This window comes from Capricornis sumatraensis, chromosome 11, assembly GCF_032405125.1.
Source record: "Capricornis sumatraensis isolate serow.1 chromosome 11, serow.2, whole genome shotgun sequence".
In the NCBI taxonomy this organism is placed as follows: domain Eukaryota; kingdom Metazoa; phylum Chordata; class Mammalia; order Artiodactyla; family Bovidae; genus Capricornis; species Capricornis sumatraensis.
This window is the reverse complement of record NC_091079.1, coordinates 51,589,532-51,612,651: the sequence shown is the minus strand read 5'-3', so window position 1 is coordinate 51,612,651 and position 23,120 is coordinate 51,589,532. Positions and strand designations below refer to the sequence as shown.

General features: G+C 38.6%; 1 protein-coding gene across 2 annotated transcripts in view; it reads right to left on the bottom strand.

Moving 5' to 3' along the window:
- Nucleotides 1-23,120, bottom strand: part of C11H8orf34 (chromosome 11 C8orf34 homolog) — a 127,520-nt gene that overhangs the window by 46,030 nt on the left and 58,370 nt on the right. For both annotated transcript variants that reach the window (XM_068983955.1, XM_068983956.1), the window contains exons 2-3: nucleotides 17,689-17,836; nucleotides 5,698-5,829 (exon numbers count right to left, since the gene is read on the bottom strand). In XM_068983955.1, coding sequence (XP_068840056.1) covers nucleotides 5,698-5,829; nucleotides 17,689-17,836 — 280 coding nt within the window. The remainder of the gene's footprint in view (nucleotides 1-5,697; nucleotides 5,830-17,688; nucleotides 17,837-23,120) is intronic.

Genomic DNA, 23,120 nt, shown 5'->3' with positions numbered 1-23,120 from the left:
TGGATTCATGTCAATGTATGGCAAAACTAATACAGTATTATAAAGCAAAATAAAGTAAAAAAGAAAGAAACACACACACACACAAATTAAAAAAGGAAACCATAAAAAAATGAAACAACAACCCACAGAATGGGAGAAAATATATGCAAATGAAGCAACTGACAAGGGATTAATCTCTAAGCTATACAAACAGCTCATGACAATATCAAAAAAACAAATAACTCAATTAAAAAACAGGCAGAAGATCTAAGGAAGACATACAGATGGCCAAAAAAGCATATGAAAAGATGCTCAACATTACTAATTATTACAGAAATGCCAATTAAAACTGCAATGAGGTATCACCTCACAGTGGTCACAATGGCCATCATCAAAAAGTCTACAAACAACAAATGCGGGAGATGGTTTTGAGAAAAGGGAAACCTTTCACACTGTTGGTGGGAATGTAAATTGGTAAAACCACTATGGAGAAGAGTATGGATATTCCTTTAAAAACTCAAAATAGAGCTGCCACGCAATATAGCATTCCCACTCCTGGGAATATATCCAGTGAAAATCATAATTTGAAAAGATACATGCACTCCAATGTTCACTGCAGCACTACAGTAGCCAAGACATGGAGTTAACCTAAATATCCATCCACAGAAGAATGGATAAAGAAGGTATAGTATGTATATACAATGGGATATTTCTCAGTCATAAAAAAGAATGAAATAATGCAAAGAGTCGGACACAACTGAGCGACTGAACCAACTGAACTGACTGAATGCCATTTGCAGCCAACGTGGATGGATCTAGACATGATCATAACAAATGCTGTAAGTCAGACAGAGAAAGACATATGTAGTATGATATCACATATTTGGAATCTAAGAAAATGATATGAATGAACTTATTTATAAAATAGAAACAGCCTCACAGATTTGGAAAACAAACTTATGGTTACCAAAGGGGAAAGGTTGGGGGGAGGGGATAATTAGGAGTTTGGGATTAATATATACACACTATTACATAGAAAATAGATAATCAACAGGGACCTAATGTATAGTACAGGAAACTCTACTCAATATTCTGTAATAACCTATATAGGAAAAGAATCTGAAAAAGAATGGATATGTAGATGTATAACTGAATCACTTTCCCATATACCTAAAACTAATACAACATTGTAAATAAACTATACTCCAATGTCAAATAAAAATTATATTTTAAAAGTATTTATAAGCTGTTACCATGCAATAAAAACTAAAACTAATAAATGAACTCATTAAAAAAGGTTAAACATCATTACAAAGTGGGATTTATCTCATGAATATAAAAGTTAACATAAGAAAATTAATCAATGCAATAATTGTGTTAACAGAATGAATTTTAAAATACACCATTATTTTGACTGATAGAGAAAAGGCTTTTGACAAATTTCAATATTCTATCATAATAAAAACTCCCACTAAATGAGTAGAAAGGAACATCTTCAATGTGATAAAAGAAACTCACAGCTAATGTCAAGTAGATTAGTAAAATAATGAAAGTTTTCCCCTTAAGATGAGGAACAAGAAAGGATGCTGGCTTTCATCACTGACCTTCAACACTATTAAATTTCTAGCCCGAGCAAGTAGGCAAGAAGACAAAATAAATAGCATCAAAATTGGAAAATGAAAAATAAAACTAACTCTACTTGCAGATAAAAAGAATAGCAACTTACTTGAAAAAATTAACAAAAACTTCAATAGACATTTCTCCAAGGAATCTATACATACAGCCAAGAAGAACATGAAAGGACATGCAATATCATTAGTTGTTATAGAAATGTAAGTCAAAACGAGGTAACACTTCACACCCACTTGTATGATATAATATTTTTGTTATAAATAGAAAGTAACAAATGTTGGTGAGACTGTGGAGAAACCGAAAACCTTTATATTGCTGATGGGAATGTAAAATAGTACAGCCTCAATAAAATACAACTGCAATTCTTCTCCAGTTAAAACATACAATGTGACCCAGCATTTCCACTTCAAAGTATATCCTCAAAATCATGGATCATGAGTATTCAAACGAGCGAAAAGGGGATGACAGAGGATGAGATGGTTGGATGGCATCACTGACTCAATGGACTTGAGTTTGAGTAAACTCCGGGAATTGGTGGTGGACAGGGAAGCCTGGCGTGCTGTAGTCCATGGGGTTGCAGAGTCAGACACGACTGAGCAACTGAACTGAACTGAACTGAGTGACTAACACGTTCATCTTAATAGAATCATATGATGTGTGTGTGATCTTCCTGTGATTGACTTATTTTACCTAGTGTGATATTTTCAGGTTCATTCCCATTGCAGCAGGTAATAAAACTTCATTCCTTTTTGTGGTTGAATCATATTCCATTGTATAGATAGACTACTTTCTGTTTATTCATCCATTTATTTTAGGATATTTTGGCTTTTCTACATTTTGCTATCATGAATAGAAAGTAGTCTATCTATACAATGGAATATGATTCAACCACAAAAAGGAATGAAGTTTTATTACCTGCTGCAATGGGAATGAACCTGAAAATATCACACTAGGTAAAATAAGTTAATCACAGGAAGATCACACATCATATGATTCTGTTAAGATGAACGTGTTAGTCACTCAGTTCAGTTCAGTTCAGTTGCTCAGTCGTGTCTGACTCTGCAACCCCATGGACTACAGCACGCCAGGCTTCCCTGTCCACCACCAATTCCTGGAGTTTACTCAAACTCAAGTCCATTGAGTCAGTAATGCCATCCAACCATCTCATCCTCTGTCATCCCCTTTTCGCTCAGTCGTGTCCAATTCTTTGTGCCAGGCTCCTCTGTCCATGGGATTTCCCAAGCAAAAATACTGGAGTGGGTTGCCATTCCCTTCTCCAGGGGATCTTCCTGACCCAGGGGTCAAACTGAGATGTCCCCACATTGCAGGCAGATTCTTTACAGCCTGAGCCAATCAAAACAGGCAAATTCATAGAGAAAGCAAGTTTCCAGGGACTGGGAGGAGGTAGAAATATTGAGTAACTGTTTCAGTTTCCTTTTCTGAGGTGAAATGTTTTGGTAAGAAAGAGGTTATGGTAGCACACTATTTGAATGTACTAAATGCCATGTAAATTGCACAATTTAAAATGCTTAATTTTTGTTATTTTAACCTTAAAAAATGTATTTTTGAGTGATTTGTTATGAAGCCATGGTAACTAGAATGTCTCTGAAACTATTTTGGCTTTCCAAGGTCACAATGTTACACTTGTATGTTTTATTTTAGACATTTCATTGTTCTTGTTTCCATCTGTAGGTCTATGACCCATCTCAGATTGATTTTCAGCATGAATTAAGGTACGATCAATGAGTGTATTTTTCCATATGAATATCCAATGTTGCGGAGAAGGCAATGGCACCCCACTCCAGTACTTTTGCCTAGATAATCCCATGGATGGAGGAGCCTGGTAGGCTGCAGTCCATAGGGTCACGAGAGTCGGGCATGACTGAGCGAGTTCACTTTCACTTTTCACTTTCATGTATTGGAGAAGGAAATGGCAACCCACTCCAGTGTTCTTGCCTGGAGAATCCCAGGGATGGGGGAGCCTGGTGGGCTGCCGTCTATGGGGTCGCACAGAGTCGGACAAGACTGAAGCAACTTAGCAGCAGCATCCAATGTTGAAGGGACTGTTTCTTTTCTTACTAGCTTAGATGTCCTTGTGAAAAACCATTTGACTGCATAGGTAGATTCTTTTTTTAAACTTTTTATTAAGGTCAATTGATCTATTTTTCCATCCTTTCTCCAAAATCACACAGTCTTGATAACTACAGTTTTATAAAAAGACTTGAAGCCAGGCAGGGTAAATTCTCCAAGCTAGTTCATGTTTTTCAAGACTGCTTTAGAAAATCATGGTCCTTTGCCTTTCCAAATCCATTTAAAATAATACAGTCAATTCCAAGGGCCTGTAGAGCTTGGATAGAGATTGCACTTATTTCAATAAGAGGTTACTATTTGTTTCTCTGTTTTGTCTTTTCTTGTTTTTGTTTTGGGAGAATAAATCAAAACATTGAGGCATCCTATTTTAATAAACTTATTAACATTTTATTTATTCTTTTTCAGGCTTCTTTCTAGTGGTGCTTTATATATTATAACATACAACTGTGACTTACTACAGTCTATGTTCAAAAGATATTCTATTATTTCAGGAACAATTTATGTTTAAACAATATATTTCTAATTAATAACTCTGAATCCTATAATCTTAATACCACGTTTATTATTAAAAATGCATGAGACTGTGTTAATAATTTTCCTTTAAAAAGCTAATAGTCCAGTGGAGCCAGAGGTTAAGAGTAGGGTACCTGAACAGAAAAGATATTAGATGCCAGCTCACCAGTAACATTTTGTGCCTACAGAACATCCATAAATAGCCAAGTCTCTGCAAAATGAAGAACCTTACAGCATTCTGTCCTCTAAGTGCTGAGATCCAGGACTTAGCTCTTTAAAATTAGCAAGCTCTAGGGATATGTATTAATATTTATCATTGGGAAAGAATGAAGACAGACAGACAGACATTTCCAAGGATAGAAAGAGAAATGTGAGACTGAGAACTGATTGATTTCATTTATTCTTTTATTCTTTTTTTTCATTTGACACTATTCATTGAGCCAGGCACTGTACTAGATATTACTGGGAATATGATTGTGAACAACACATTTAAATTTTAAACTTGTATGCTTTTTTTTAAATGTTGGGACCAAATATTATAAACCAACCTGGTGAAGCAGTATAATTTAGCTACAATAATAATTTTAAAAGAACATTTGTAGTTTATAATACTTCACATAATTCTCACTAGAATTTTGTGGCTGATACAATTCTTTTTATAAGTGTCTTTGTATAAAAAAAACAAACCAAAAAACCTCAAGGAGTTAATTTCAGTTATTTTCACAAATGTTCCAAATTCAGAATCCAGTTAGCACATAATGATTTTTCAAAATTTTCAAACAAAGGTAAGTATTTTCTACCTATTCCTTTCTCTGTTTAAATTGAAATCACATATCTCAGTCTGCAACAAGCACAGGAAATTGATGTTTAAGAACAGCTTTCAGGCTCTTTTGTCCTCAAAGAATAACTGACTTGCAACAAGATCCTAAGCTATATGACATGTTTATGCCTATGTGATGGTAACAGAGCACTGGGAAAACTTAGCAGCTGGAAAGGCAGAGAGAAAGGAGGAGGGGCAAGGAGATACTTATTATTGTGGGAGAGAACAAATACACAACCTTCAGTAATAAATGAGTAGGACTTCAGAGAGACCCTGGATGAAGGATTTTTTGTTGTTGTTGTTGTTAAATGTTTTGAATAGAAATCCTCTTTGCCTTCCCTCTAAAAGATTTGTTTTTATATCCTTTATTAAATGCAGGGTTGGTATTGCTCTGAATATGATAAAATACTGCAACTGTTCATGAGAGGCAAGGGACCTCCTCCATGAAGTTTACATTCTTAAAAGAATATTATACTCAAAAGTCTAAATCAATCACATATGCTTGAGAATATATGTTAATGCTAAAACAAATGTGAAATTCATTAGAATTAATAGGCAGAAATATCAGAAGAAAATTTGGCTTCAGTTCTTACCTTTTCTTCACTTTACTAACACACACTTAACATACATTAAGTTAATATTTAAATGACAAATTTCCTTACATGATTTTGATTCTGGAGATGGTGGATAAATATTAGACACAGCAAGGTCACTTTTGGACTTTTTAGGCTTCTTTGCATTTAACTGCCAGGGTTTATCATAGTTTCTGAAATCTCTTCTTGTTCCTTTATGTTCTGTCAAACAAAAGAAAAAAACAATAAAAACAATAAGTGATTTCATGATTGATCAAAAATTAAATCCCTGAAGTAATTAGATATACCTAGCAAAAGCTATGCTGCCTTGTATCAAAATAATGCAAATAGCCCAGAGTATTACTTGCTTTATTTTTCCTGTAAATGTGAGTTTTGCATGTGATATGAATTAGTTTATATATTAATATGATTAAAATGATGTTAAACTGTAAAATTATTTGAAAGTCTTTTTAAGGCACAAATTACTTAAAATAACATTCTATAAATGGGTGTCATAGAATAAAGCACTGTATTTTGCTGTAAATAAAAACAACTAAATGTTTAAGTAAATTTTACTCATCTGATGTTACCTTATCTGTTATTCACTGCTGCTGCTGCTAAGTCACTTCAGTCGTGTCCGACTCTGTGTGACCCCATAGATGGCAGCCCACCAGGCTCCCCCATCCCTGGGATTCTCCAGGCAAGAACACTGGAGTGGGTTGCCATTTCCTTCTCCAATGCATGAAAGTGAACAGCGAAAGTGAAGTTGCTCAGTTGTGTCGTACCCTCAGCGACCCCATGGACTGCAGCCCACCAGGCTCCTCCATCCGACGGAGAGCCTGGTGGGCTGCAGTTCATAAGACCACTGGTGCACGCATACATTTCCACTATAGTATTTGTTAGGGAAATTAAATAAATAGACTTGTTTACTCTTCAGAGACAAAACAGAGCAGTCCTCTGACCTTGCTTCTAACCTTCCTGGACACAGCCCTGACTGGGAGTGACTGCGAATGACTGCCTGCTGTGAGTGCAGCACTTGCAGCACCATAGGTAAGATGTGTGTGGGTGGGGGGGGGGGAGGGGGGAAATGTTGAGATTGTTTAGCCCCTCTGGTGGCTCAGAGGTTAAAGTGTCTTCCTGGAATGCGGGAGACCCGGGTTCAATCCCTGGGTTGGGAAGATCCCCTGGAGAAGGAAATGGCAACCCACTCCAGTACTCTTGCCTGGAGAATCCCATGGAGGGAGGAGCGTGATGGGCTACAGTCCATGGGGTCGCAGAGTCGGACACGACTGAGCGACTTCACCTTGAAGAGGGCCTGAACAGCAAAGTCCTAGGCTGTTGGGAGCCGCGTCAGCTGCGTTAGGCATTACTGACAAAATGGAGGCACGACCCCAGCCCCCTCTCCTCACTCCACAGGCACGGACCCGGGATGAAGGAATTAGGCCTTGTAATCGTAACTTGTTTTTTCCTCTCCTCGGCTGAGTTGACCGAAAAGGAATATTAAGGTGCTTATTGTTCTTGAGAAGAGCACGAGAAGGCACAAAGCCTTCTGCAGCTGTGCTCAGAGAATAATCCATAAAGTTAATCATTGACATTTGTTTAAGGACTTTTACAAAAGAGTGTTCCAGGATGAGCACATAGGCCACAGCTTGAGGCCATGGGAGGGATTGCTATCTAAAGCCTATTTGTGAGGAAAATGTTTATGGCAAAAGAGTTTACTGAATTTAGGGCTTAGAAATAGTTAAAATAGTTAGAAGTTAAAGATTTAAGCAATGTTGTAAAGTTAGCATATTTTACTATAGCTTATACAAGTTAGGAATTTTTAGAGACACTATAGCTAGAAGCCTTTTTAAGAGATAGTGAGCTCAGGATGTTAGGGGCAAACAGGATTTAGGAAGGTAAGTAGTAAACTGAGGAATGTAACATGAGTTACAATGGAATCACAAGTTAACTATAGGACACATTAGAGGAAGCAGATAATAGATGGTAAGGCTGATTCCCAGAGAATCACTGAAGCAGGAACTCTGTTTGAAGAGCAACAATGATTTATGGAGATAATAAATCTGGGTGAGGGGTAACTGAAAATGTCAAACCTCTGACCTAATGCTTTTGTAAAGTATAAAAGAATATCTTAAACTTGAAATAAATAGGCAGTCCAAGAAAACTGAGAGGCTGCCTCATCGCTGACACTGTCCATCTCTTCAGGTTGAATCCCTGGATGCTAGAGCTGGACTCCAGCACCAGGCTTAAACTACATTACAAGTTTTATAAGACAAAACATTGTACAAGAGGCAGTGATCAAGACCATCCCCAAGAAAAAGAAATGGAAAAGGCAAAATGGTTGTCTGAGGAGGCCTTACAAATAGCTGAGAAAAGAAGAGAAGCTAAAGACAAAGGAGAAAAGAAAAGATATACCCATTTGAAAGCAGAGTTCCAAAGAAAAGCGAGAGAGAGATAAGAAAGCCTTCCTCAGTGATCCATCCAAAGAAATAGAGGAAAACAATAGAATGGGGAAGACTAGAGATCTCTTCAAGAAAATCAGAGATACCAAGGGAATATTTCATGCAAAGATGGGCTCGATAAAGGACAGAAATTGTACGGACCTAACAGAAGCAGAAAATATTAAGAAGAGGTGGCAAGAATACACAGAAGAACTATACAAAAAAGATCTTCATGACCCAGATAATCATGATGGTGTGATCACTCACCTAGAGCCAGACATTCTGGAATGTGAAGTCAAGGGGCCCTTAGGAAGTATCACTATGAACAAAGCTAGTGGAGGTGATGGAATCTCAGTTGAGCTGTTTCAAATCCTAAAAGATGATGCTATGAAAGTGCTACACTCAATATGCCAGCAAATTTGGAAAACTCAGAAGTGGACACAGAACTGGAAAAGGTCAGATTTCATTCCAATCCCAAAGAGAGGCAATGCCAAAGAATGCTCAAACTGCCGAACAACCGTTCTCATCTCAAACACTAGCAAAGTAATACTCAGAATTCTCCAAACCAGGCTTCAACAGTACATGAATTGTGAACTTCCAGATATTCAAGCTGAATTGAGAAAAGGCAGAGGAACCAGAGATCAAATTGCCAACACTTGCTGGATCACAGAAAAAGCAAGAGACTTCCAGAAAAATATCTAATTCTCTTTTACTGAGTATGCCAAGTCTTTGACTATGTGGATCACAACAAACTGTGGAAAACTCTTCAAGAGATGGGAATACCAGACGACCTTACTTGCTTCCTGAAAAATCTGTATGCAGGTCAAGAAGCAACAGTTGGAACTGGACATGGGACAAAGGACTAGATCCAGACTGGGAAAGGAGTACGTCAAGGCTGTATATTGTCACCCTGCTTATTTAACATATATGCAGAAATATGGTGCGAAATGCCAGACTGGATGAAGTATAAGCTGGAATCAAGATTGTGGGGGAAAATATCAATAACTTCAGATATGCAGATAACACCCTGCTTAAGGCAGAAAGTGAAGAGGAACTAAAGAACCTCTTGATGAAGTTGAAAGAGGAGTGGGAAAAACTGGCTTAAAACTCAACATTCAAAAAACAAAGATCATGGCATCTGGTCCCATTGAGAGAGTAACAGGCAGGAAGGCCAGGGGTATCCAAATGGAGGAAATAGCCTGCAAGTGTCAGACATTTTTATCTCTCTTAAGGGGCAGGAGGAAACAAACTAGAGATATTATTTCCTTCTCTATACAAATTTAAAAGGAGGTTTTTCTTAAAATTCTGTGTTGCCATAGTGACACCTGGTTTCACCTGAAGTTAACCAATGCCTTTTTCTTATGGAAATGTTTATCTTAAGCTATGCTAATGTACTATGCATTTACCCCAAACTGGCTCAGAACCTACTTGATAAACCAGTATGTTATACTCTGATATTGTTCCTCTAATCTATGTATATGAAACTATTTGTATGGTGATCTGCCTTCTTCAAGATTCAAGTTAATTATTTTATGGCCTAAGATAAACCATTTGGTGCCAAGATTATCCCAAAATACATCTTATGGGTGAAGGGCCTGGTGCCATTCTGAGTTTTGAGACATTCCTTTCTTTCATTAACAGGCTGCTTGTGACTATATAACATCCAGCTGAAGACTAGCAGGGGGGTACTCTTTCTGCCCCCTTGTGATGCCTATGTCAGAAGGTTTCTCTATCTCTTTTATACTTTAATAAAACTTTGTTACACAAAAGCTCTGAGCAATCAAGCCTTGTCTCTGGCCCCGGACTGAATTCTTCTCCACCAGGGGCCAAGAATCCCGATGTCGTAATTCAACAACAACCTTTCACCATCAATTCATGGCAAACAGAAGGGGAAACAATGGAAACAGTGAGAGACTTTACTTTCTTGGGCTCCAAAATCAGATGGTGACTGCAGCCATGAAATTAAAAGATCCTTGCTCCTTGGAAGAAAGTTATGACCAACCTAGGTAGCATATTAAAAAGCAGAGACATTACTTTGTCAACAAAGGTCCATCTAGTCAAGGCTATGGTTTTTCCAGTAGTCAGGTATGAATGTGAGAGTTGGACTATAAAGAAAGCTGAGCGCTGAAGAATTGACGCTTTTGAACTGTGGTGTTGGAAAAGATTCTTGGGAGTCCCTTGGACTACAAGGAGATCAGACCAATCAATTCTGAAGGAAATCAGTCCTCAATATTCATTGGAAGGACTGATGCTGAAGCTGAAAGTCCAATACTTTGGCCACCTGATGCGAAGAGCTGACTCACTGGAGAAGACCCTGATGCTGGGAAAGATTGAAAACAGGAGGAGTAGGGGACCACAGAGGATGAGACGGTTGGACAGCATCACTGACTTGATGGACATGAGTTTGAGTAAGCTCCGGGAGTTGGTGTTGGACAGGGAAGCCTGGTGTGCTGCAATTTATGGGGTCGCACAGGGTTTGGGCAGACTCCAGGAGTTGGTGATGGACAGCGAGGCCTGGCATGCTGCAGTTCATGGGGTTGCAAAGAGTCGGACACAACTGAGCAAGTGAACTGAACTGAATGAGTTGGACACAACTGAGTGACTCTACTGAATTAAACTGAGGCTTGCAATTTGGTTACACATTGATGATGATATCAGTTTGCGTCCATCCTGGGTTTATAAGGGGGAACCCTGAACTGTAATCTTTGAAGTTTCACACACAGAGCTGATGCACTGCCCAGGACCTTTTCCCAACTGGAACTCCAGACTGCTGTCACATGGGACTTCTCCACATTGTTTAAGTCTGAATGTCAGCAAGTCCAATTTAGTGATGTATCTTCTGCTCTATTTCTTTTCTTTTAATGTTAGTATATGAAAGTAAGCTAGATAATTCTCTAATAAATATTTTTATTATTTATTTGTATATAATGAGTGGCTTATTAACAAATCCTTTGACCCTGAGACGAAAGTGAAAACTTTCAGCAAAACAGTATTACTGATTTTTTCCACTGTTCTGTTCACGAAAGAGTAGTTCAATCACCTTTACTGAAAGCTACAGTTCCCCTTCAAAGGTGGCCAGTATCATACCAACTTTCAAATGAAATGATCTTTCCAGGAGTTTATCCCTCTTGACATCTTTTCATCCCATATTTTTAGACAGACTGTATTGTGGAGCTTTTTCTTCTTTTATTCTCAGAGCATTATATTCTCCTTCTTTGTCTTATTCATTGCTTCCTTATCTTTTATCTACATGACATTCCTTAGCTTCCTTCTACCTTCTTGTTTAAATTTCAGTATTTTCAAATCATCCTAGCACACGCATGATTCATAAATCTTTCTCTGGCTACTCACTTATAAACACCAAGTAGACACTATAGAGAGCCTTCAAATTCTCAAGTTAAGTTTGTACTTAATGAGTTGTTATCCAGTTTTTCTACTGCAAACATCCCATTAAATACCAAAAGAGGTATAAATATTCTAAAATACTAGTAACAGAAATATTGGTTTATGAACAGAAATACTGGTCTGCATTCTGCCATAGAGAGAATTAAGACAAAAAAACAGACATTATCAGTAATAGATTGAAAAATATCTAGACATTCACAATGCTTGCCCCTACCTCAGATTCAGCTCCTGACATTGTTTCACAGTCTATCAGAATCTGTCTTTCTATATCCAGCCTAGGACCATAGTTTCTTCTAATGCAACACAGCTAAAAGAATTAAGAATCATGGACACAAAACACAGTATTTCATGATACAAAGAAAAACTAAAAGCAGCCACAGAAGAATAATACACTGGATTTTGCAGCTTTTTAAATTCTCCACTATTGGAAAGAAAAAAAAAATCCATATTAATTTGACTATCTTAGCAATGATACTGTTCTTATTTAATGTGTTGAAAAGAGATGTGAGACAGAAAGTCACTTGTCAGTTTCTCAAAGACCAATAGTAGCAGCCATGATCTCATCTATCTCCCCCAAATTTTTAAAAACTATCTAAATAGTTCTAAGCTATATGGTAAGGGGACAGAAAATAATAGAATAACTACACTATTTATTGACAAACCTAAAACTAGATGGACTTCTCCATGGCTCAGCAGTAAAGATCCTCCTGCCTGCCAATGCAGGAGACACAGGTTCGATCCCTGGCTTGGGAAGATCCCCTGGAGGAGGAAATGGCAATTCACTCCAGTATTCTTGCCTGGGAAATCCGATGGACAGAGGAGCCTGCAGGGCTGCAGTCCATGGGGGGGTCACAAAAGAACAGGACGTGACTTAGCAACTAAACAAACAAAACTAATTCGAACATCCTTCATTTAAATTCAAATAAACAAAATAAATATTTTAACAAGGAAGATTCAATATAAAAAGCAAGAATACATCACTCAAGATATAGAAGAAATTCATAGTTTGAGGGAAGATTTACTATGAAAAAACCTTTAAATTTTACAATATGGCTATTTTATCTTTTTAATACAAATAAAATAGACTCTGTGAAGCAAAAAGAAGTGAGAAAAGAGATAAAACTGTAAAACTATAATTGCTAAGATAAATGAAAGAAGATCAAGAATACTGACAGGAAATTAAAATGCAATATGTACAATATTTGAATTTGTATACAAAGCCAGAAAGAGAAAAGTAATACTGTAGAAAATTGAATCAGTGACAGGGAGAATACACTTGACAAACCTCCCTAGAAGTTATGGATAAAGAAAACAATTTACACATAGCTGATTTTTCTGAAGAAATCAAAACAAATACAATAGAAGCATTGAGTACACAAGAAGACAACTGTTCTAGGATAAAGATGCGGGTTTGCTAATTGAAAGGATTCACTGGATAAAATGAAAAATAAGAAAAGAGACGAACATGCAGATGTGTTCCCAGTAAAACTTTTGAATATCAGAAATAAAGAAAAAAACAAATCCCATAAGTGTTTAATAATAGAGCACCTAAAAATAAGTAAAAACAAGGTTGCTTTCAACTTTCTCCTAGACATTAAAAGACAAACTTCTGAGAACATGTTAAGTCCCCAAGATGCTAGATAAATTTAAAAGCAAAAAGGGGGCACCTTCAGATATTTTCAAAAAGTATTAACCTAAATAGTTTGAATACTGAGACCCTTTCTAACTAATTATAACAAGCACCAAAAGAAATAATTCAAAATTATAGTTCAAGTTTAAACTGGCACTATTTACTGTCACCTGAATTATAACCTCTTCTACTAATACTCGTATCAAAGAATTAGTCTCTGCTTTCCTTCTCTCTCCTGCCATATCCTCCCCTCTAAAATCTTTTCTCTTCACCTTCTTGGGCATACATTCCACGATAAACAATAGTCCTCCGTCTTCAAATCCTCTCCTTCAAGAGAAGAGCCACATCATTCTTTCCACAAGAGTGCTTCCTCCTCTGCAGTTTCTTGGAATGAAAGGTGTTCATCACCTCCTCACGTGTCACCTGCCATAGGCTGGGGTTTTCTGGTACATCCATGGTGTTTTTTTGTTTTGTTTGTTTGTTTGTTTTCGAGTGTAATTGCTTTACAATGCTGTGTTACTTTCTGCTGTTCAATGAAGTGAATCAGCTATGTGTATACATGTATCCCCTCCCTCTTGGACCTACCTCCCACCTACATCCCCCATCCCACTCTCACGTCATCACAGACCACCGAGCTGAGTTCCCTGTGCTATACAGCAGCTTTCCACTAGCTCTCTATTTTATACATTGTAGTGTATATATGTCAATCCTAATCTCCCAATTCGTCCCACCTTCCCCTTCCTTACTGTGTCCACAAGTCCATTATCTATACCTGCATCTCTATTCCTGCCCTGGACATAGGTTCATCTGTATCGTTTTTCTAGATTCCACATATATAGCAGCTAGGACAAGGAAGCAACCGAAATGTCCAACGACAGATGAATGGATAAAGAAGACATGGTACATATACATGATGGAATATTACTCGGCCACAAAAAGGAGTGAAACTGGGTCATTTGTAGAGATGTGGGTAGACCTACAGTCTGTCATACAGAGTGAAGTAAGTCAGAAAGAGAAAAGCAAATGTGATCCATCCATGTTCAGCTGAACGTTTCTCCTCTCTTGTGGTAGGTGCTGCGTGTCCATACTGCTCACCACTCTTCACCACTGCATCTTTCTGCTCCTGACTACTCTTGCAGCCCTACTCAAGACACTGGCCCACTTACCCTTAACCTTTCAACAAACAGAATGAAACTCTGGCGACCTCTTAATTTCTTAAACAAACCATGTATTGAGTATCACAATTCACTGTCCTCTCAAACCCTAAAGAACTTCACTTCTCTGAATTTCAGAGCCCACAAATTCAGGACACCCACAGGACTTTCTCATCATCTGGAATCATTTCCCCTCAAAAGTCTTGGTCCCAAACATCACAATTTCCCTGGCCTTCTCAATCTTTCATATTTTCACCACGCCTTCCCTTACATTTGGCCTCTTAAAGATTCTTAGTTCTCTGATCTGCTTTTTATGTCTAGACTGTTTCCTTGTTCCCGCCCTCTAATACCGGGCCACATGCTTTGGTTGCTTGTACAGTTTACCCACAGACATCCTCAATGCCTTCATAAAACTGTCTGTCCACCCTTCATCCTCACTGCTGTACATCCACAGTTCTCATCAGTCTCTCAAACTGCTTTTCTCCCCTTCCTCCTAGCACTTCTGGGCACTGTGGGGGAAAAACCACAATCCTGCCCATAATTTCCATGATTATTACTTCATGTCTTGAATTTTAGATAAGCCCCTGGACTGCTTCAGTCTTTTTTATTTTCCTTTGCCAAGTCTCTTTTTATTCCCCAGGGTGACTTCACAACCATTATCATTCACTTCAATTTCCACGATTTATTCCCCAAAACTCTTGTCCTCAGCAAACAACTTCACTTCTTAAAAAACTGGAAAAATATCGATGAAATATATCATCTCACACTTGCCTTATCCCAGTCCAGCTCCTACTCTAAATTTAAGCACAACTTCTTCCATTCTTCTGTTCTCATAATTTTAATGTGCACAATCCTGAATGCTATTCCTGAAATTTCTGCCTTAACCCATCCACAGTTTTAGACTCATATCCAACAGCCTGTTGGAATTACCTACTAAGATGCCCCAAGAAATTCAAGTTCATCCAAAGAAACTGGATGAATTTTAGTCCCGTATTCCCCTCTTGCTTTATTTTGTTGTCTAGTCACTTCGTGTCCAACTCTTTGTGACCCCATGAACAGCAGCATACCAGGCTTCCCTGTCCTTCACTATCTCCACCCACTATCTTCACTATATAGTTTGTATTATAAGATTCCATCTTAGAAAATCTTACTGAAAGAAATTCTCTTTCTTGTTACAGAAATAAGCCTGCTATATTTAAAATGGATAACCAACAAGGACCTACTATATAGCGTACAAAACTCTCCTGAATGTTATGTGGCAGATTAATGAGGGAGGGGATGGGGGTTTAGGGGAGAATGGATCCATGTATATGTATGGCTAAGTTCCTTCACTGTTCACCTGAAATTATCACAACATGGCTAACTGGCTATACTCCAATACAAAATTAAAAGTTCAAAAATAAATAAATAAATGTAAGAAGGCTGAGTGCTGAAGAACTGATGCTTTTGAATCGTGGTGCTGGAGAAGACTCGAGAGTCCCTTGGACAGCAAAGAGATCAAACCAGTCAATCCTAAAAGAAAGTCAACCTTGAAGTCATCAGAAGGACTGATGCCAAAGCTGAAGCGCAATAGTTTGGCCACCTGATGTGAAAAGCCAACTCACTGGAAAAGATCCAGTTGCTGGGAAAGATTAAAGGCAAAAGGAAGAGTGGATGACAGAGAATGAGACAGTTAGACAGCATCACCGACTCAATGAACATGAATCTGAGCAAACTCTGGAAGATAGTGAAGGACAGAGAAGCCTGGCATGCTGCAGTCCATGGGGTCCCAAAGACTTAGACACAACTTAGCAACTTAGCAAACTGAGTTTGCTTAGCAACTGAACAACAACAGCAACACATTCTCTCTCAGAAAACAAAAAGAAATAAGCTGCCGTGATGTGAGAGCTGTGCGTCAAAGAACTGTGGGTTGTACCTATTTGTTTAGAGCAGCTGCTGGCTGAGACCCAGCAAAAAAACAGGGACTTCAGTCATATAATTGCAAGGAAACTAATTCTGCCAACAACCTGAATGAAGTTGGAAGCAGATTCTTTCTTATTCCAGGATTTCTTATCTTATGCCTCTGGATAAAGATACAACCTGGCCAACATCTTGATCTGTAGCTCTGTGTGATGAAACAGACAATCTGCTTAAACCCTCCACAGACTTTTGACTTGTGGTAAATGGGAGCTATTAAATGTGTGTTGATTAATACTATAGAATTTAATACATTATTGTCTCTCCAGACATGATAACACAAATATGGGTTCCTATGAGTTTTAATGGGCTCATGGATGTTTATCTGGTCTACCTTCACAAGAATGGATTCCTCTTTGCACCTACAAACCAGAGCCTATGCCTAATACTCACCTTGCTAAGAATCTAACCCTAAGAAAGTGACTAAGAAAAACCAAGAGTTCCCTCTTATTATACCAAAAGCTCATATTCTGGCTTCCTGTATGCAGCAGAGAACTTCTATATTGATAACTAACACCAGAGTTGTCTACATTCTGCAGAGAATACCCTATCCCTTACCCACTTTAAGCACCAATGTGAGAATACAGCCAAAGAGGACCAAAATCCTTTCATGGGATCCCAGAGGGCATGAAGAGAAGAGAAGCAACGGTGCTACCCCTAGAAAGCATTTGAAATCCAGTCAGTCAGATATCACGGGTCAAGTGAGGAGTTAGCTACTCAAGCCAAGGTTTGGGGGTGGGATTTGGGTTCAGAAGTAAACACCAAACTAACAGACCAGTGTGTAAAAGAAATAAGCTATCAGACACACTTTTTATAAATAAAAATCAGAGACAAGTCTACCCAATTATCTCACTAGTGCTTACTGGAGAGGTAAGGTTGGTTCCCCAATGTTTACAGTAAATAAATCAGGTTGAACTTATAAGGTAAAATTAGAACTGAGGGAAACAGAATAATTATCCATTTGGGCTACAGAAAAGGTAACTCTAGAAATGTATTGTTTACCTTTTTGCCCAGAGGAGCTATAAGCACTTAATTCAAATTCTTCATAAAAAGAGAATAAATAACTAAAGTTTAAAATAATTAGTTTGAATTCATATGAAATGAAAGCTTTCCATGCAAATCTGAATCTTACTTCCATTCAAATTGAATACAAAGATTCTCATGTTTGGAAGCCTAATAAATAACAATATATTCAAATTTGAGAAGACTTTTTGACAAGTTCTAGCATATGGTCGGAGAAGGCAATGGCAACCCACTCCAGTCCTCTTGCTTGGAAAACCCCATGGGCGGAGGAGCCTGGTGGGCTGCCATCTATGGGGTCGCAGAGTCGGACACGACTGAAGCGACTTAGCAGCAGCAGCAGCATATGGGTGAATACCAATGAATACATGAAACCATAGGTAACTATCTAGATTTACTTGTTATAAAAAGAAAGACTTTCATAAATTTTACATTAAATATATTAACATTAACTGTAAAATATATCTTCATTTACCTGATATTTCACTTTCTGCCCAGAGAGCTGCAGATCCAGATAAGGTTCTTTGAAGTTGCCCACGGTTTCCTTGTTTTGACTGAAGATGGTCAATGAGAAATGGGATTGGCTGGTCAGGTGTCTCAGTTATTAACTTGGTCATTAATTCCTGAAGGCAGAGTAGAACATACATTTACATCTAATAATAACAGCAAACACATACACATCACTTACTATTACTAGGCACTGCTTTACCTGCTCTATACACAACAACTAATTTAATCCTCCTAACAAACTTTTCAGGCAGGTACAAGTTATTGGTCTCATTTTGAGGAAAGTAAATTGCCCACATTACACAGCTAATACATAGCAAAGTCAAGATATATTTGCAGTTTTAATATTTTATTTGTCCAAAACATACCAGAAGTTTAAGTTCCTTTGAAAAATTAGTCAAAGAAGTTTCAGATTACTATTTTGGGAGATGCCATTATATATCAAATTTTCAATAGACCTCATCATATGACTTATATGCCAATGTCATTTTTCTTTCTTAACTATACATAAATATCCCCAAACGAAGAAAACGTTGGAATGAAAGAAACCAGTAACAAGTCACAGCTTCACAGAAACCAAAAAATATTTTAAACTGGTTCTTTAACAGAAGTTTCTTTTCTCAAAAGGCCTGAAAGTTATTAATTCTTTCTTGCTCTTTTTTCTTTTTTTTTTTTTTAATGAGTGAAGCAATGGGGAGTTCCATTTTTGGAGAGCTCTAATGATGCTTTAAACTAGGGAGAAGTCTGCCTAAGGGCAATATCTACACATTGCTTTTACCGGTCAGAAATGGCAAGAGCAAGCTCCAATTTGTGGTCAATTCGAATCCCCAGACTGTTCTTTTATCAACAGCTGCCAAGCCAACTGAACATCATTTTGAGCTGTGTAACTGGGTTGATGAACCTGCATGCACCACTTTAGATTCCTGTTAGTCACATTTTATCTTGTCGGGTTTAGCTCAGAATTCTAATCTGTCAATTGTCATTTTTTAAGTTCAGACTCTGTGAGAAGCAGTGGCTCTAGTGATACAGTGTGTATCAAGTATTAGCAGTGCTGATGGAAGGGATACTGGAAATTTCCCATCCCATTGTCTTTTTTTGTTTGTGGCCTATTTCCTCTGCCTTAAATGTTCTTTTCTGGGATGCTCAGATCGCTGGCTTGTTATCAATTCAGTTCAGTCGCTCAGTTGTGTCCAAGTCATTGTGACCCCATGAACAGCAGCACACCAGGCCTCCCTGTCCATCACCAACTCTCGGAGTCCACTCAAACCCATGTCCGTTGAGTTGGTGATGCCATCCAGACATCTCATCCTCTGTTGTCCCCTTCTCCTCCTGCCCTCAATCTTTCCCAGCATCAGGGTCTTTCCAAATGAGTCAGCTGTTCACATCAGGTAGCCAAAGTTTTGGAGTTTGAGCTTCAACATCAGTCCTTCCAATGAAAACCCAGGACTGATCTCCTTTAGGATGGACTCGTTGGATCTCCTTGCAGTCCAAGGGATTCTCAAGAGTCTTCTCCATCACCACAGTTCAAACGCACCAATTCTTCAGCACTCAGCTTTCTTTATAATCCAACTCTCACATTCATACATGACTACTGGAAAACCCATAGCCTTGACTAGATGGACTTTTGTTGACAAAGTAATGTTTCTGTTTTTTAATATGCTGCCTAGGTTGCTCATAACTTTCCTTTCAAGGACTAAAGTGTCTTTTAATTTCATGGCTGCAATCACCATCTGCAGTGATTTTGGAGCCCAAAAAAATAAAGTCAGCCACTGTTTCTAGAGTACATCATGAGAAACACTGGGATGGAAGAAGCACAAGCTGGAATCAAGATTGCTGGGAGAAATATCAATAACCTCAGATATGCAGATGACACCACCCTTATGGCAGAAAGTGAAGAAGAACTAAAGAGCCTTTTGATGAAAGTGAAAGAGAAGAGTGAAAAAGTTGGCTTAAAGCTCAACATTCAGAAAACGAAGATCATGGCATCCGGTCCCATCACTTCATGGCAAATAGCTGGGGAAACAGTGGAAACAGTGTCAGACTTTATTTTGGGGGGCTCCAAAATCACTGCAGATGGTAACTGCAGCCATGAAATTCAAAGAAGCTTACTCCTTGGAAGGAAAGTTATGATCAACCTAGATAGCATATTCAAAAGCAGAGACATTATTTCCTCAGCAAAGGTCTTTCTAGTCAAGGCCATGGTTTTTCCAGTGGTCATGTATGGATGTGAGAGTTGGATTATAAAGAAAGCTGAGCACCGAAGAATTGATGCTTTTGAACTGTGGTGATGGAGAAGACTCTTGACAGTCCCTTGGAGTGCAAGGAGATCCAACCAGTCCATCCTAAAGGAATCAGGCCTGGGTGTTCATTGGAAGGACTAATGTTGAAGCTGAAACTCCAAAACTTTGGCCACCTGATGTGAACAGCTGACTGATTTGAAAAGACCCTGATGCTGGGAAAGATTGAGGGCAGGAGGAGAAGGAGATGACAGAGGATGAGATAGTTGGATGGCATCACCGACACAATGGACATGGGTTTGGGTGGACTTCAGGAGTTAGTAATGGACAGGGAGGCCTGGTGTGCTGTGGTTCATGGGGTCACAAAGAGTCGGACATGACTGAGTGACTGAACTGAACTGTTTCCACTGTTTCCTCATATATTGCCATGAAGTGATGGGACCGGATGCAATGATCTTCGTTTTATGAATGTTGAGCTTTAAGCCAACTTTTTCACGCTCATCTTTCACTTTTATCAAGAGGCTTTTTAGTTCCTCTTCACTTTCTGCCATAAGGGTGATGTCATCTGCATATCTGAGGTTATTGATATTTCTCCCGGCAGTCTTGGTTCCAGCTTGTGTTTCTTCCAGTCCAGCGTTTCTCATGATGTACTCTGCATGTAAGTTAAATAAGCAGGGTGACAATATACAGCCTTGACGTACTCCTTCTCCTATTTGGAAACAGTCTGTTGTTTCATGTCCAGTTCTAACTGTTGCTTCCTGACCTGCATACAGGTTTCTCAAGAGGCAGGTCAGGTGGTCTGGTATTCCCATCTCTTGAAGAATTTTCCACAGTTTATTGTGATCCACACAGTCAAAGTCTTTGGCATAGTCAATAAAGCAGAAGTAGATATTTTTCTGGAACTCTCTTGCTTTTTCGATGATCCAGGGGATGTTGGCAATTTGATCTCTGGTTCCTCTGCCTTTTCTGAAACCAGCTTGAACATCACGGAGTTCACAGTTCACATATTGCTGAAGCCTGGCTTGGAGAATTTTGAGCATTGTCATCATCAGTCTCTAATGATATCTTAAAAAGTTTACCCTAACAAATCTTCATAATCTTTTATCACAGCATTTAGCACTCTCCAGAATCATCTCATTTCATATTTCCTATTCAGTTTGTGCCTGTCTCTCTTCCTCCCCTACTACAGCACCAAGACACAAGAACCAACTGATTTGATTGCTACCCTCTCCTTAAGGCCTAGATTTTACAGAGCTCATAGCTAGTATTAAAAGAATGAATCAATATTTGGTGTATCAAACCCAGGGGATGACAGAGGATCAGATGGTTGCATGGCATCACGGACTCAATGGACCTGAATTTGAGTAAGCTCCGGGAGTTGATGATGGACAGGGAAGCCTGGCATGCTGCAGTCCGTGGGGTCACAAAGAGTTGGACATGACTGAGTGACTAAACTACTAGAACTAAAGTCCCTTATTGTCCTAATAAACAATGATTAAAGCATCCATAGATTTCTTAGCCCAGTAAAATACATTATTCTGAACTGCTACACCAGAAACTGCTGTCATATCTCAGAGATATTTCTTGACATTTATAACAGTGTAGGAACACATGGATTTGTCTGAAAGTGAAAGTGAAAGTGAAGTCGCTCAGTCCTGTTCGACTCTTTGCGACCCCATGGACTGTAGCCTACCAGGCTTCTCTGTCCATGGGATTTTCCAGGCAAGAATACTGGAGTGGGTTCCATTTCCTTCTCCAGGGGATCTTCCCAACCCAGGGATCGAACCCAGATCTCCCACATTGGAGGCAGGTGCTTTAACCTCTGAGCCACAGAGGCTAAATGGGTTTTGTAGATGACAAGATTACCAGTTGATCTCAGAGACATGGATAAAATAGTACAAGGTATCTCAAAACTGTGCAGACTGAACATAAAGTTGGAACTAAAAAGAGCAAAGGATTTCTACCACAAACACATTGTGAAGCAACATATTTGCCAGACAAATGAATATAACAAGTTTTTATATTCTAATAAGTAGGTAAGCAAACAATCAGTTGGCATAAGTCTTCTTTACTTCTGTTATTTGAAATTGCAATTATTACAGCTATAACTTAGGTCATTCCTCTATGTGTTAAAGCAATGCAGGGTTCAATTAAAACCCAATTACTCAGCAGTGGAACATAATTTAAATCATTTTAGGTTTTGCTTCTGTAGAAAAAATATATTATATTCCATTTAAATCAGTTATACATTATAAAAGGACTTCCGTGGTGGCTCAGACGGTAAAGCGTCTGTCTACAATACAAGAGACCTGGGTTCAATCCCTGGGTTGGGAAGATTTCCCTGGAGAAGGAAATGGCAACCCACTCCAGTACTCTTGCCTAGAAAATCCCATGGACGGAGGAGCCTGGTGTAGGCTACTGTCCATGGGGTCACAAAGAGTGGGACACGACTGAGCGACTTCACTTTCACTTTCTTTCATACAGTATAAAGGCAGTGAGAAAATAAAGAGAAAAATAAATAGAAAGACCAACTAGCCTACTCTTGTCACAGAGGCCTTTGCTTTACTCTGATAAAGCAAAATTAGGTCAGATAACAGGACTTTAACTTAAATTCAGAAACTTTCCATATAACTTTTAAGTTAAAAAGAGAAAAAAGCACAAGATCTTATAAGCTTTTATTTTCCCTTTTTTTAACTTTCAAGTTAGATGGAAAGTTTCTGGGTTTTTTTTTTTTTCCTCTTAAAGTAAATTAAAGTGTCCCTATACTGTCTTTATTTTTTACATATTTTTTATTGGAATATAGGGCTTCTCTGGTGGTTCAGCAGTAAAGAACCCACCTGCCAATGCAGTAAACACAAGTTCAATCCCTGGCTGGGAAGATCTCCTGGAGAAGGAAATGGCAACCCACTCCAGTAATATTCTTGCTGGGAAATCCCATGGACAAAAGACCCTGGCAGGATACAGTCCATGGGGTCACAAAGAGTTGGACATGACTCAGTGACTGAGTACACTACATGCTTTGGAATATAATCAGTTTACAATGTTGTGTTAGCTTCTGCTGTAGAACAATGTTAATCAGCCACATGCATCCATATGTCCCCTCTCTCAAGCCTCCCCTCGTCCTCCTCCCTTCCACCCCTCTAGGTCATCACAGAGCACCGAG